The sequence below is a fragment of the Mustela lutreola genome, chromosome X (genome assembly GCF_030435805.1).
Source record: "Mustela lutreola isolate mMusLut2 chromosome X, mMusLut2.pri, whole genome shotgun sequence".
NCBI classification, from domain to species: Eukaryota; Metazoa; Chordata; class Mammalia; order Carnivora; family Mustelidae; genus Mustela; species Mustela lutreola.
In genome coordinates, this window is record NC_081308.1 from 116,693,924 (window position 1) to 116,709,776 (window position 15,853).

Here is a 15,853-nt window from a genome sequence, read left to right on the forward strand (position 1 = left end):
AGGGGGCTCAGTCGTTAAGCAGCTGCCTTGGGCTTGGGTAATGATCCCAGCATCCTAGGATCCAGCCCCCTATCAGGCTCCCTGATCAGCAGGGAGCCTGCTTCTTCCTCTCCCACTTCCCTTGCTTGTGTTCTCTCTCTTTCACCATCTCTGTCTGTCACAAATAAAATCTTTAAAGAAATAGTTATGTGAGGGTCCCAGAGAAAGGAATGTGGCTGACTTTGCAATTTTAATCCTATCTGCTGAAGAATTTGTTGTGCTCCTTGGAAGTCCTCCTGATGGAAAAGCATGGAGAGGGATGAGTGGAGGCTGGAGGGCAGATCAGAACAGGGAGGGATATGGCCAGGCTCTTGTGCTTCAGAGCTCCCAGAGGCACTGCTGAGAGAGACAGACAGACGGACAGCACCCAGAGTCTTGCTGCTGTGGCTGCTGGGGGCCAAGCGGTCAGGCACGCTAGGACGCAGGACGTTTCCAGCAAGGCCGGGCCCAGAGGAGACCTGGGAGCTTCGGGGCCCTCCCTGCAGACGGGAGCTGCAGGACAGCCATCAGAGTCACAGGCGGCTGTCTTTCCCAAAGGGGGACCCGTGTGGACAGAGGGAATGCCCTCTGCTTCAGGTTCTCCTTCTCTCCTTTTCCATCCCTGTTGTCCCTCCCAGTCCTCCACCCCGCAGCGCAGGGCTGGCCGAGGAGAGGGGCCAGCCGAGGTGCGGACACCGCCAAGGAAAGCCAGATTGAAAGATCGAGGGACCAGAGCGCTAGGGACGGTGCTCCCGGTGTGCAGGGCGCCCCAGCGGCTGTGACCTCCGCGGCCCGTCCCCTGCGCCCGGCACCCCCGCAGCATGGCGACATCCGGACCCCGAGACAGCCTGCCTGGAGGATGTGGCCCGTGCTCCTCTCGCCGGCCACGAAGCTGGGGCTCAGGGAGCCGCCGGGCTCTTCCCACGGCCACTGGGAAGCTGTCCCGCTGCTGGACCCAGCGACGGAGTCCATGGCCTTGACACCGACACTGGGCTTCCTTTCGGCTTCCCGGAGAAGGAGCAGCCTGTATGACCGGCTACGAGGAAGGCTCCTAGCCAATAGAGACCAGTCCTCCTTCCCCAAGACCGCTCCCACGCGCCGGGCTCCGTGCCCAGGGCTGACTCCCTGACCTGCCTGACTTCCCCGATTGCTCACAGGACCTCGGAATTACCAATCCGTGTGCCCAGGAAGAACGTGAAGGGCGGAGAGTACGAACGAGGGGCCTGGCACCCGCCTCATAGCCCGAAGAGCCGGGGTTCCAGCCCGGCGGCTCTCCCCTCCCAAGCCGGCTGGAACCGCAAGGCGCCTCCTTTCTAGACGGGACTGGCCGTCTCCGGGTGCTAATGGAGTTCTGAACAGACCTGGGGACACCGGGGGCCCCGGCTCCCCACGCTGGGTCGGAAAATCACGGTGGTAGCATGCATGTCATCGGAAGCACATGGTCCTTCCTGGGTCTTCTTCGCTCGAGATCTTGCGTCTCGGGTAACTCGAAAACCTACAAGTATCAACCTCGTGTTTTACCCATTTACAGGAAGCGAATGCTGCCCAAGCGGGATGACCAGCTCTTTGCTCCGGGCCCCGGTCTGGCTTGTGCTACGAGAGCGCCGCCACCTGCTGGCGACTCCCTTGAACTACAGCAGAAAGCCTGGACGGGGCGGGTCGGCGGGCAGGGGCCCAGCCCCGCAGAGCAGGTTTGGATAAGGGGAAGGGAAGGAGGTCTTGGGGCGACTAAAGGAGGTCGGGGATGTGGGTCTCAAGGGGAGCCTGCAGGGCATCTGCTTTAGCCGGTTCACTGTGATGCCCGGGGTGATCGGGCCTGACTTTTTCTGAAATTTGACGTCAGGGAGAAGCCGCCCCGCAGTTCAGCTGAGCACCGCAGTCCCTGCAGGGGCATAACGGGTGGTTTCCTCTCTGACACGCACGGCACGGCTTTGAGGTAAGTGCTCTCTGTGATGTGAGCTTAGGGTCAAGTTGCATTTTTACGGGCGTGTTTTTCCAGGGATGCCAGGACTTTCTTGAAAATAGGATCGTGTCTCTATTGGACTGCCTGGGTGCTTCTGTCAAAAGCCCGTCCTCCGCGCAGTTCCGAGCATATTCTGAGCTCTCGGTTCTGTCCACTGATCTCGATCTTTCCGCAGTAGCACAAGGCCTGGATGAAGGCTGTGAGTCTTGAAATCAGGTACTGAAAATCCCGAAACTCGGTTCACTTTCCAAATTGTTTGGCTCTCCTCAGCCCTCTGCATTTATGTGCAAACGTTGGAATCACCTCGGTCATCTCTTTAAGAAGCCCTGATATCACTTTTCCTTTCCAATCAGAATGCTTGTATTTGGTGGTGGTGGTGGGGGGGGGGGGGAATGAGGAACTTAGTGCACTGGCTAGGATCTCCCCTATAATGTAGAATAGAAATGGCAAAAGGGCACAGCCTGCATTGTTCCCGAGGGCAGAGAAAATATTCATTCTCTCACCATTAAGTGCTATGCGCACGGTAAGATTGGGTAGACCCTCCTTACTGGGCTGAGAAAATGCCTTTCTATATACCAATTTCGCTGAAAATGATGCTCGTGGACGGGTGTTGGATTTTGTCAAATCTTCCGGCACCTACTGTAAGGGTCAGGTTTTCCCCCTTCTTATATTAATATGGAGTAAACCGTGAATTGACTTTAAGATGAAATCAACGTTGCATTCCGGGAGAAATCCCACTTGGTCCCGGTATCTCCAGGGTGTTTGGACCCAGCCTTGCCTGGTCTCTCCACTTTCCATTCACACAGCATGTGGTCCCAGTGGCTGAGAAAAGAGAATCGCATGGTTGGGGGTGAAGAGCCACCAGCATGTTCTAGGGCCGCAGCCTGGCTCAAAAGCCTTCCAGGACAGGCTCTCATCTTCCCAAGGCCCCCACCGAGGAGCCCCCCGGCCCCCTCAAGCGCACACAGGGGCACCGGCCCCAGCCCATTTCTCTACGGCCAGCATATTGGCTGTCTCAGCAGGAGCGGAGGAGACAGACCCTCCTTGCCCTCCACCTCTCAGTGGCCACAAGAGCCAGTCTGCTGCCTCCCCACTGCCTGGATGGTGGCAGGGGCGGGCCCTACAGGAGGCAGGCTTAGAGGTCTGGAGCTTGGGGGCCCTGCGACGGCAGCAGTGATCCTTGTGGGTACAGAGGCTGAGGCACAGAAGCAGGACACGGGCCCTGACAGGCTGCTGTGACCACAGAACATGCACAAGGCAGAGACTGTGAGAGAGGCAGGCCTTCTGCTTTGTTTCGTGTGGCGGGCCACGCGGGTGCTGGTGACCTTGGGACCTTGCTCGGCCTTGGGACCAGGGCTGTGGCCTTCCTCCACGGGAAGGTGGACCCTCAGAGGGCGACAGCCTAAGGCAGCTCGGTGCCCTGCCACGGACTATCTCCGTCCTTCTGCGCCCACTCAAGGATCTTCTCCAGAGGGGCTCCCCTAACCCGGTCCCGACTACAAGGGTGGCTCCATCTCGTGGTTATGGGGGAGGCGTGTGCCCCAGTCCCCGACAGCTGGGTCTGCATTCCCCTAAGCCTCTGATTTTCCTGTCCCACCCCAGTGCTGACAATGCTGGCAGAAAAGCCTGTGGGGGGAGGGCTTCCCCTCCCCTGCATGTCCCCAGCATTTCCAGCAGACTCCTTCCTGAGTCCCCACATGCTGGGTCTCCCTGATTGGAGGGTGCATTTGACTTTGTTTCCCAAACACACGTGTCTTTGACGCCAAGTGGTCAAGTCCTAGGTCAGTTGCTGGAAGCAGGCTTGGGGCCACATGGAAGGGGCTGCGCTTTGTATCCTGAAATCCTGCCCCAGAGTTGGGAACTGAAGGGGGCCGACTCAGGGGACACCAGGGCAGGCATCACTATGTCAGGGGCACCCACGAACACCGAGAAGTTTTGCTGGGGTAGACGGCAGTCCTACCCTGACACATGGATCCGATGAGCCGAGCCCGTGTCTCTGCCAAGCACCGGACTCAGGGCCGTCCAAGCATTATTGCCACACGGCCCTCAGAAAACCCTGCAGGGAGGTGGCAGTGTCATCATGTCCCCGTTACAGCCGGGAGCAGGGGACACATGCCCAGGGGTGAGGGGGCACCAAGTAGAGTCACCCAGACCCCGAGGCCCAGCAGCTGTGTGACCCTTGGACTGGGTTGGGGCCAACAGGGACTGAACAGAACCATCTGGACTAAGCAGAGGGAAGCTCAGGGTGCTGGCAGGGACCGGGCTCTGATCCTCCTGTGGTGGCAGGTGTCCCAAGGCTCTGCCTTGTCAGGGTGCTTTGGCTCCTGGTAGTTCCCAGCGGGCAGAGCACCCCCAAGGCCCTTACCCCAGGCTGTGAACCTCCGGGGACCATGACTCTGCACCCTCAGGAGCCCTCCCCCATGGGGACGGGTCGGGGGGCTTCCCTTCTTCTAGCTCAGCCCCTGGGCACCCCCTAGGGACCCTCCCCATGGCCAGGCTTCTCTGGGGACTCACTAGGCTGGGGCTCAGAAGGCACAGTTTGGGTCTCAGCCGGGGGGAAGGGCAGCAGGCTTCTGGTCCCCAAGGTTTTATCTTTTCCAAAACTGGGCACCCACCTTGCCGTTAGGGAGGCCAGGGGCACCTCGCCACCTGCTATGGCAGATGGACCTCCGGGTGACCCAAAATGATGTGCAAGGAGCTTCCTTCACCCCATCACCCCAAGCCCATCCTCAAGTTTCCACTGTAGTAAGCACTTTCTGAGGCCGGGCTCTGAAACAGAGAGAACACCTAGGTCTCCGGTTATTCAAATAAAGGTTGAGAACGAGACAAATTGCCACCATCTGGCCAGGCCTGTGCAGCAGCCTTCTCCTCTGGGGCCCCTGGCCTGCAGGCGGTCCCCCAGCATCACTGGGCAGGCCTCCACCCTGCAGCCCTCCCTGGCTCTCCCTCCCCTGCTCCCAACCCCCCAGGGGACCCCACACCAGGAGAGGAGGCCTCCAATTTGACTGGATTTTATTGAACTCAGGGAGGGGTGTATCTTTTTAACTTAGAGGGACAAGATTCGACAACAGCAGGAACACGAGCGTTTCTCTGAGCAGCCCGTGCTGACCAGGACAGTGAATCACACACAGGAAAGGGACAGTCATCTTCTTCAGCCCATGTCTCGGATTTTGCAGAAGCTCTGCTGTCTGGAACACAGACTGCAAATAAATAAAGTGCATGGAGAGCCTGTCAGGCAGCCAGGGCCCAGTGCGGGTGGGGGCGGGGGAGGGCAGCTTGATAACTACTCAAGGCCAAACCTTACTCAAGGCCAATCCTGTCCGAAGAGCAGGGGCAGGACCACAGGCCAAAGAAGTACAGCCCCTGCCCAGTTGCTCGGGGGCCGTGCTGAGACTTCCCGGACCCCCAGGGCAGACTGGCATGGGCTGGGGTGCCCCGCGGGGCAGGTGTCTTGTGTCAGGGCCCTGGGGCTTCCCACTCTCTCTGTGAGGAAGAGGATTCCCAGGCCCCAGGCAGCTCCAGCTGAGCCTCAAGGCCCCAGCCAGGGAGCGGATCACCCCGAGGGTGAGACGGGGCCTTGCAAGGGGGCATATCTGTGGATCGGCCCTAGAGAGGCCCTGCGGGGCTCTCACACGCTGTCCCCAGACATCTGTGGATGGAGTCGGCAGGCCGGCAGGCTCCTAGACGTGATCCTGGGTGGAGAGGATTGGGGTACAGGAGGTGCCACCTGGACCCGGGACCGCAGAACCCTTGGCACGAGGTGAGAGCCATCACACCCTGTCTGTGGGAAGCTGCAGGGCACACATGGTGGCCTCATTGGGCCTCGGTCCCCAGGGTGAGGCAGGCAGAGCTCTTCGCTCAGGACCCGTCCTCTAGAGGGCGACTAAGGAGGGCAGAAGGGTGACACAGGGCCACTCTGTCCCTGGGGCTGGACAGACTGCTTCGGTTTTCAGTCCCAGGAATTTGGAGCCTGGGGACCGAGAGCAACTGGGGACAGAGTGGCTGGGGGACTGGGGTCTTTCCTGGCCCCCTTGAGGCCATGGCTGGCCATCCCGGTGGGCCAAGGAGCCGCACATCTGGGGCCTCAGGGCCAATCCAAGCCCATCCAGAGGACGTTCTCTGGCCCGATCCCAGACTGGGGGGTGACGAGCCCGGGGACCCATCTCAGGTTTATCCCTTCACCCTCCTGGTTCCAGCCTGTGCCCAGGGGCCCTGCCACCACCCCACCCCCACTCTGCCACCCAAACCGAGAGGCCCGTGCCACCCAGCTGCCGAGGAGCTCTTGGTCCAGCCTGGGGTGGGGTGGCAGGGGAGGCCAGGCTCTGTGGGTAGAGCCCTCCGCTCTGCAAGGCATTCTAGGACTCTCCCCTGTGTCCATCTCAGCTCTGACGGTCTTCCCTGGGGCCTCCCACACCACCCCAAGAAGAGCCGGTTCCCCACATTCCCTACCCTGGACCTCGTTCTCTCCCCCTACGTCCCCCAGGGGGGCCTTGAACTCCCCTCCCCCACAGAGCCAGATTTTCTCAAAGACGGGGCGCAGATTCAGCCCCACTCCTTTGTATCTGTAGGACAAGGACACATCTCTCCCAGTCCCAGAGCCAGCTCTTCCAATCATCAGGTGGGGAGCGCAGAACGCCCTCAAAGTGTCGTTGCTAGGAGATGCAGCGCTGAGGTGACAGGGTCACGTCTTTCCCCATGCCAGAACGGGACCACCGGCTACCCCAGCAGCCGGTGCCTCTGCCTGGAAGGTCCTTTCTCTCCTCCCGGGCTAGGCCCTTTGCCCAGCAGCTCCCCAGGCAGCACTGGGCCCAGGGGCCGCCTCTGGGCAGGGATTGCAGTCTCTCGACAAGGCCACGGAAGGGGTGGGTCACCACCTACAAACACTGGTTCCTGAAAGACAGAGAGATGGAGACTCCACAGTGGTCCCACAGAGTGTGGGGCGCCTTTCCCCAAGGGCTGCCTCCTCGCAAGCCACTGCTCCACCCACTCTCCGCTCCCCAGCCTGCGAGCTGCCCTGGGCTCAAGGAGACCCCCATTTCCCTGGCTCCTCTGGGCGCACAGGGACTGCTGGATGCGGCCTTCAGTGGCACCAGGAGGGCAGACCTAGGGGCAGACCTAGGGGCCGGTGGGAGGGTGGCGGCAGGGATAGGGTCCAGCGGCCTTCCCACTCCTCTGGGTCTCCAAATGGCCAAGTGCCCAGCGCCAGAGGACGCCCCCAGGACGGGAGGGGAGCCCCAGGCACAGAAGGAGCAGGCCCCCAACACAGGGCTAGAGGCAGCTGCCCAGACCCCAGGGGCCTGAGGGTTTAGAAGAGGCACCCACCAGGGCTTTGGCCAAGAACACAACCCCCCTCCCTGTCTGGCTCCCCAAGGGGCTGAAAGGTGGCAACATCTTTTCCTTCTGGAGCCTTCCCCGGCGCCTCCCCCAGCCCATTCCTCTCCATTCCCTGGGGTTCAGGTGGCAGCACCAGGGCCTCTGGGGAGAGCAGGGCGGGATGGGCTGACGCTCCGAGATGCCCTCGCCGCCCCCACCCCACCCCTCCGGGAATGAGGACCAGAGAGTATGGGGCGCCTGTGGCCTCCCGCCTGGGCAGCTCAGGGGCTGGCTTCCTGGGGTCCCGTCCACAGTGCCCCCTGCCACCGAGACGTCATGGCAAGCGCCGCCGCCAGCCCGCGGGTCCAGCCTCTGGCCTCCTACCTTGTGGATCGGGGCCAGTCAAGTCCCTGCTGCAGAATTTTTCCTTGCGGCTTCCCGGGCTCTGGCCAACGTGAGGCAACAGGTCGGCAGCCCTCGAATCGTTTTTTGGTTTGTTTGGTTTTTTCCCCTCGAGCCCGACAGTAAGGGCCCGTTTGCAGAGTTTCTGTGCAATAGGTCACCGGCCACGCCGCGGGCGGGCGGCCGGTCGTGGCCGGGGCCCGGCCGGGTGGCTGGGCGGCCGGGTGGCCGGCGCCCCCCCGCGGAAGTCTAGGGCCCGGGGGCCCGGGCCGCCCCGCCTCCTGCCCCCGCCGCGTCCCGCCGGCCGTACTCCATGCCGGCGCCCCTGCCCGGCGCGGCCCGGTGCGCGGGACCCTCCGGCGGGGGCTGCGGCGGCGCCCGCTCACTCGATCCGCACCTGCAGGCGGACGTTGAGCATCACCGAGGCCACCACGTAGAAGTAGGGGAAGTTCATGCGCAGCCGCCAGGCCAGGTCGAAGAAGGTGATCAGCGTGCGCGTCAGCCCCTTGCAGAAGGCGCCGTACGAGCCGCGGGCCGCCGCCGAGCGCGACAGCCGCACCGCCAGGCCCGACAGGGCCGCCGCCGCCGCCGCCGCCGACAGAGCCGCCGACGCCGCCATGGGTCCGGGCCGGCGCAGGCCCCGCCGACCCAGGGGAGAGCGTGCGGCCGGACAGGTGGACGCGAGGCCTGAGGCGCCCCGCCGGCCGCCGGTGCCCTCCCGCCCCGCCCCCGTCACTCCTTCCCTGGCTGGGTCCGGGATGCAGCCTCCGCGGCCGCCTCCACGCCTCCGCCGACGCCCCTCCGGAGCAGCCTAGGGCGAGCCCCGCCCCTCGCCGGCTGCCGGGGCGGCCGCCGCCAGCGTAACCCCGCCCCTCGTGTGGCCACGCCCCCTCCCGGGCTCTGCGGAGCGGCCGCCGCCGGCCCGGGACCGCCCACAGGACCTCCCCGCCAGCGAGCCCCGCCTCCTCCTGGGCGCCCAAGGGCAGAGCTCGAGGGCAGGAAGGGGTTGGAAGGTGGTATCCCCGGGGATCGCTTTTGGGGCGTGTCCTTGAGAGTAGCGGTCGGAGCCGGTGTGTGCGGCGGAGTGTCTGTACTGCCAGGCTCCTTCCTTGCAGATGGCCTCCTGTTTACTGTATCCCCCTTCCCCACTGTCTCCGCACAAAACCCGGCCAGGCAACCCATTGTACCTTTCTTTAATCCGCGTATCTCTGCTAATTCAGCGGCACTGAAGAGTTTCAGGAAAGCACGGGCGCGTTTTTTTCTTTTTGCTGGTCATGTATATAATTATCCCATTGTTCTTCTTTTACCTGTTAAGGAGGAAAACTTTCCCTGTATACTCTTGATTCTATTTGTACACACATCCTAGGTGTGTCTTTTTTTATGATTTTATTTATTTATTTGACAGAGGGAGAGCGATCTTAAGTAGGCAGAGCAGCAGACAGAGAGGGGAAGCAGGCTCCCCGCTGAGCTGAGAACCCGATATGGGGCTGGATCCCAGGATCCTGAGATCATGACCCCAGTAGAAGGCAGAAGCTTAACCCACTGAGCCACCCAGGTGCCCCCACATCCTAGGTTTTGAAAGAAATCAACAACAGGCAGATTAACTGCAGAAAAGATATACACATCTATTAATTTTTGATATTAACTGCATGGAGACATCACAGGGAAAAAATAGTGAGCACCTAGGCAGTGAGATCTGAAAGCTTATATACCATCTTAATAGGGGAAGGGGAACAGAGATGTAGGCAATTTAGGGGAGACTAAATGCCTTTAGGAAACACTAGTGGGTTTTTAGTTAGAATAGATAGGAGATATGATAGTTTGTGACAGAATCTGGATGTGGTGTGGAATTCTCATTTCCCCGCTGTGGTCAGAATCAGTTTCCCCGGTTGATGAAATTTCTAAGGAGGGGTTTTAGGACAATTGAGTTCCTTTTGGAGGATCTATCTTTAGGCCCATAAGGGGATGTTAATCTTAAAATAGTCAGTGTTTACCAGCAAAAATATGTTTATGTGGGAATAGGAGAGAATTACAACGAAGGTCAAGGAAACAAGGACTTAATTGCAGGGAAATCTGGAGAACAAAAGAAAGGAAGGTTTTTTAAAAAAATATTTTATTTATTTATTTGAGAGATGTGAGCAAGAGAGCACAGGAGCAGGGTCAGAGGGAGAGGGAGTAGCTGACTCCCCTGCTGAACAGGGAGCTGGACTTGGGGCTGTATCCCAAGATCCTGGGATCATGACCTGAGCCGAAGGCAGATGCTTAACTCATCAAGCCTCCCAGGTGCCCCAAGAAGGCCCTTTTATAGAGGAAAGGGGGAGACTGGGATTGCTGTTGGAAAGAAAAAGTCCGTTAGAGTAAGCTCGGAGTTCCCAGTATAGTAGCTTTTCATTGCCTTAAGTTATGACTGCCTCCCATTGGCTGGGCTGCTGGGGGAGAGGGAAGGGAAGACACCTTTATTTTTTCCGCTGGGATAGTAATAGCTAATGCAGTGTCTTATTTGCAAAGTATGTCTTTTCTGTTGGCGTCTGCAATGCACAAGGAATGGTAGGACCGAAGAGCTCCCCTTTTCTGGTCTCCTGACTCTACTTAATTTTTATTTATTTCTTTATTTTTAAGATTTTATTTATGCGTTTGAGAGGGAGAGACAGAGCACCAGCAGGAAGAGCAGCAGAGGGAGAGGGAAAAGAAGGCTCCCGGCTGAGCAGGGTGTCTGACATGGGACTCAATCCCAGGACCCCAGGATCATGACCCAAGCCAAAGGTGGAGACCCAGCCACCTGAGCCACTCAGGCACCCTTCCTGACTCCACTTCAGATGAGGTTATTAATTTTCACAGGGGTTTCAGAGAAAGCCTCTCCCTGCGTTTGTTGTTTTTCAAGTGATTTTTTGGCTCGAAATAATATACCAAAGTGGCATATTTTGGCGTGGCATATCCTGAACTCCTTCAAACCACATAGTCATTTCTAAGAACTCCTCTTAACCCATTGTTGGCCCTGGACACTGTAAGGAGTCTTCTCATGTTTTCTTCGGCCTTTGTTCATAGCATTTCTTGCTGGTGTGCTTAGAAGCACTTCTTTGGTTTCATCTAATCTTTATTCTAAGCCAAATCCAGCTCAAGTTTGATCATTTTTTAAAAAATTTTATTTATTTGACAGAGAAAGAGAGAGCACAAGCAGAAGGAGCAGCAGGCAGAAGGAGAGGGAGAAGCAGGCTCCCCACTGAGCCGGAAGCCCAGTGTGATGTGGGGCTCATTCCCAGGACCCTGGGATCATGACCCGAGTCGAAGGCAGACACTTAACCCGCTGAGCCACCCAGGGGCCCCAAGCTTGATCATTTTTAAGACCATTTAATAAATTGTGGAAATATGCAGATTTGCTTATACATACAACTTTTAAAAAGCTGTCTGCAAGAAATAGATTCCTTTAACAAGGAGAGCTGGCTTGAGTATTTAGACTCTGAAAATACCTGTTCACCACTGCACTTGAACATCTCGGGGGCCTCTCTAGAACTGTTTAAGGAACTCGGCAAAGTCATGTATACTGATCTGGCAATTCCTTCCTACTCGCTCAAGGGGAAAAAGGCAAACCGGAAGCATCAAAGAAACGGAAGGAGGTGGTGATGAGCAGTACTAATCAGTGGTTCACTTTACCACCTGAACACAAATTCCATCTCTGTGCATACATCCTTCTGAAATGAAGTAGAAATAAAGCCATTCTCAGACGAAGGAAAATTAAGAGAAATTTTGACCAGTAGACATACCGTGAAAGAGTGGCTAAGAGGGGGTGCCTGGGTGGCTCAGTCAGTTGAGCGCTGACTCTTGTTTTGGCTCAGGTCAGAGTCTCGGGGTCAAGAGACCAGGAGCTGCGGATCAGGCTCCACGCTTATCAGCTAGAGATTCTTTCCCTCACTCTCTGCCTCCTGACGCTCCCCCGCTGTGGGTGCACACACTCTCTCTCAAAATAAATGCAAAAATCTTAAAAAAAAAAAAAAAATAACAGCTGGGGCGCCTGGGTGGTTCAGTGGGTGAAGCCTCTGCCCTTGGCTCAGGTCATGGTCTCAGGGTCCTGGAATCGAGCCCTGCATCGGGCTCTCTGCTCAGCAAGGAGCCTGCTTCCCCCCCCCCCCCGCCTCTCTCCCTACTTGTGATCTCTCTCTGTCAAATAAGTAAATAAAAAAAAAAATAACAGTTAAGAGGAGTTTCCTAAACAGAACGGAAGTGATCACCCAAGGAGGATGGCACTAATTTAGGAAGGAAAAAGAGTAATTGGAATGCGTAAAAATAGGAGAAAATATAATAAACCATCTTCCTCTTGAGTTTTTATAATTATTTTGATGGTTGAAGCAAAATTATGTTATCTGATGTGGATGAAGTACTTGACATTTATATTTAAAAGTTTAAAGATTGGGGTGTGTGGGTGGCTCAGTGAGTTAAGCAACGGGCTTTTTGTTTGGGCTCAGGTCATGAGATCTGGCCTTGCATTGGGCTCTGTCCTTGGCATGGAGCCTGCTTAGGATCTCTCTCTGCCACTCCCCTGTGAACGCTCTTCCAAATAAGCAAATAAATAAAATATTTTTAAAATGTGCACAGGGTCCATTTTTAATTTTTATTTTTTTTAAAGATTTTATTTATTTATTTGACAGAGAGAGAAAGATCACAAGTAGGCAGAGAGGCAGGCAGAGAGAGAAGGGGAAGCAGGCTCCCTGCTGAGCAGAGAGCCCCATGTGGGGCAGGATCCCAGGACCCTGGGATCATGACCTGAGCCGAAGGCAGAGGCTTAACCCACTGAGCCACCCAGGCGCCCCTATTTTTTATTTTTTTTTAAAGATTTTATTTGACAGAGATCACAAGTTGGCAGAGAGGCAAGCAGAGAGAGAGGGGGTTAAGCAGGCTCCCCACTGAGCAAAGAGTCCAGTGTGGGGCTCAATCCCATGACCCTGGGACCATGACCTGAGCTGAAGGCAGAGGCTTTAACCCAATGAGCCACCCAGGCAACCCTGTGCACAGGTTTTTTTAAAAAAGTGAAAAGATTCAATAGACCTAAATGAAAGCAAGATTTCTATACTTCACTGGAAGTGGTTTAAATGGTCAGTGTCAGTGAGCTATGATCAGGTATTATGTGTAAAACATACCATTTTCTTACTGCTGCTTTTTACCTTATTTTCACCCTCTCATTCTTGGGAAAATAACACTCTTATCCAATCTATTGTAAAAACGGGAAAGCTTTCAGACTACTGGATCTGTTCATGGTGTCGGAGACCCCTTGGTCTTACCCATCACCAATGTGTCCTTAGTCCTAAATGCCACTTCCAATTATACCCACAGGCTTATGGATGTGACCTATCAAGTTACACTATCATGGCCTACTGTCCCCATACCTTGTCTCCATCTTTCTTCAGCCATAACTGTCCTGGTTCAGTTAAATCCCTCCATCTTTGCCAATTGTATAATCTTCACCATGTCATGCATGCCCTTTTCCTTATCTAAATGTGTCCTGTATCCCTGCAGCCAGAGGAAAAACAAATCAGCTAGTTCCTCTTTGCAGGATTTTTTGAAAGGACTCTTTGAGGATGCGACGGCCTTTCATGGGACGTCATCCCAACTCCTCTGATTCTCAGCTTGAAAGTGTCAATCAGGAAATTCTGACTCATGGATCTATCAATAACCAGACCCCAGACCCCAGCTAGAGTACTCTGAGCTCTGCCTGGTTTCATTTTTGTCTGGCGGTGGATAGCATACCCCATGGGCATATAACTAGATAGTTGGGAACTGGAGGTCAATGTTTATTGGGTTGGTTAGCCATCCCTGTCCACAGCCATAATAAAGCAGAAGCTTCCCATTGGCCCATCCCATTAAACCTCCACACTTGCCTTAAGTGGACGCTTCCAAGAGATGTATGTGACTCTGGGTTCGCCTCTGTAGGGAGGGCCTTAGCTCCTTGGGTCAGAGTATGTGCCCATGAACACATGGTCAGAAATCTCTCCCTTACATTAGGAGAGGTTGTTGACTCCACAGCCAAAGCAGTAGCAGCCCAGTGACAATCACTTGACTCACTGGCTAAAGCCCTTGACCATCTACTTGTTGAACAAAGAGGTGCTTGTGCCATAGCCAATACCACCTGCTACCCTTGCAGAAATCCCTCTGCAGAAGCACAAACCCAATTGTGTAAAACGAGAGAGGAAGAATATTGGCTACAGTGAATTTCACCTTAAAATCCATGGTCCTTTGATCCCTTCAGCTGGCTACCCTCAGGCTGGGGCTCTAGGTTTAGAACCATTGCTCAATCTAGATTTGTCAAAGTGATTTAATTTTGCTCTATTTTTAAGCTTTGTATATGAGCCTGATAAACCTTTGTAGAAACAACATGCCTAACAGGATGATGCTAGCCCAACACATTGAGACAATCTCCAATGCCTAGAAACCTGATAAAATACACACTTTAGTTTATTATTTTTTAAGATTTTATTTATTTATGTGAGAGAGAGACAGAGATATCAACAGAAAGCACAAGACAGGGAGAAGAGGGAGAAGTAGGCTTGCAGGCTTCCAGCTGAGCAGGGAGTCTTACGTGGGGCTTGATCCCAGGACCCCAAGATCATGACCTGAGCCCAAGGCAGCCACCTAACTAACTGAACTACCCAAGCTCCCCATGATAAACACTTTAGACATGAATGCCTGAGAGCTCTACCTCCTGCCCTTCCTTGTTACTAAGTGTGATCTCAATGGTTGCCCTCTGATGTTAGATATGGCAATGAAGGAAGGTCCTCCTTGTTACTGAGGGACAAAACCACTAAACGTGGCAAACCTGACTCTTGATCAGTGATGCTTTTGAGGGAAGATCTTGATCAAAGGGGAAATATAAAAATGAATAAAGGCAACCTCATTTAAGAAGAAATGGGGAAGCCCTAAACAGGGAGCCTTCACTTACTACCACTTCTCAGCAGAATTTTCGGCCCCCAACAGGCAGGAGCCTGCTTTACTACCACAGCAGGAAGAAGTAAGCAGGAGGAAGCAGGAGGAGGAAGCAGGAGCAGCAGGAGGAGGGACGATTTCCTCCGGGCTCACCTACTGCCCCACCAATGAGAAACTGCCACCACTCAGCCAACCAAAGGCCATCACAACCTGGGATTCTCACTCTCCCCTAATGAGTTTCTTTCAAAACCACCCATCCCAACTTCCTCTCCTCTATCAAAGAAAGCTTTTTGTTGTACTCTGTACTGGCTTAAAGTTTGCCATGGTTCATGTGCCCTGAATTGCAACTGGTCTGCTGTTCCCAAATAAACTCATTTTGCTGTTACAGTATTTATTTTTTTTCAACTAATATTCTTAATGTAATGTCCGCCTGGTCCCCTGCCTCGTGCTCCATCACCCGGCCCTCCTGACCCAGCCATCCTCATCTCCATATTGTACTTAAAAGTGTCTGTCAGCCCCATAGTGAGTGTTTTGGCACCGTTGGCTCCCTTCCAAGGAGAGCAAGACACAGCCTATGGCTTGAGACCCATGCAGACATGCAAGTTCGGCTTTTCCACCGTATCTGTGGTATCACTGAACACTGAACTGAAAGCCGTAGCTTAGAGTTGACCACTGACCTTCCCGTGGAATGGGTGCAGGGGTGAGGAGGTAGGGCTGATGGGGGCTGGTGGTGCAGGGGGCTTAGAGGCCAAGGAAGAGAAAATCATTCACGCAGTGAGGAATGGGGGTCCCACACCCGGGAGCCAGAGTCTGGGGGCCTGCCTCCAACTTTGGGGCAAGTTGCCTGGCCACCTTCCAAGACAGGAATCAGGCCCTCCCCGCGGCAGTGCACAGAGACCCTCTATTTTAAGAAGTGATTCCTGGTGGGCCACCACATTTCCGCCCTCGCCTGTGGTGGGAGGAGCCACGAAGTCCCGCCCATCAGCTCACAGCCTCTGGGTGGCTTCCACTGAGCGCACTACGCCCCCATTGGCTGGGCGGTGGGCACGCGGCAGGTTGAGGCCCTCGGGTCTCTGCCCTCATCAAGGTTCTCGTAGACCCTCGGCTAGACGTATGGTGGTGCGGAGGGCTGGGCGCGGCGTCTGACTAGCAGCTGCGATCAAAGTGCGACCGGTGGCAGAGACTCACACAGAAGAGAGCTTGGCGCTGTCTCTGAGGGGCCTGGGCTGCCCTGACGAAGCGACC

The 15,853-nt window shown here is 55.6% G+C and overlaps 1 protein-coding gene across 2 annotated transcripts; it reads right to left on the reverse strand.

The window, feature by feature from the left end:
• Positions 1-4,976: 4,976 nt before the first annotated feature.
• Positions 4,977-8,483, reverse strand: LOC131821831 (small integral membrane protein 10-like protein 2A). Of its 2 annotated transcripts, none has more exons than XM_059158173.1 (2): positions 8,094-8,483; positions 4,977-6,871 (listed from the first exon to the last, which is right to left on the reverse strand). In XM_059158173.1, the coding sequence occupies exons 1-2, from the start codon at positions 8,313-8,315 to the stop codon at positions 6,698-6,700; spliced, it is 396 nt and encodes a 131-aa protein (XP_059014156.1). In that variant the 5' UTR covers positions 8,316-8,483; the 3' UTR covers positions 4,977-6,697. The 2 variants fall into 2 exon arrangements, with proteins under 2 accessions (XP_059014156.1, XP_059014157.1); XM_059158174.1 differs by having other exon boundaries at positions 7,679-8,483.
• Positions 8,484-15,853: the final 7,370 nt, after the last annotated feature.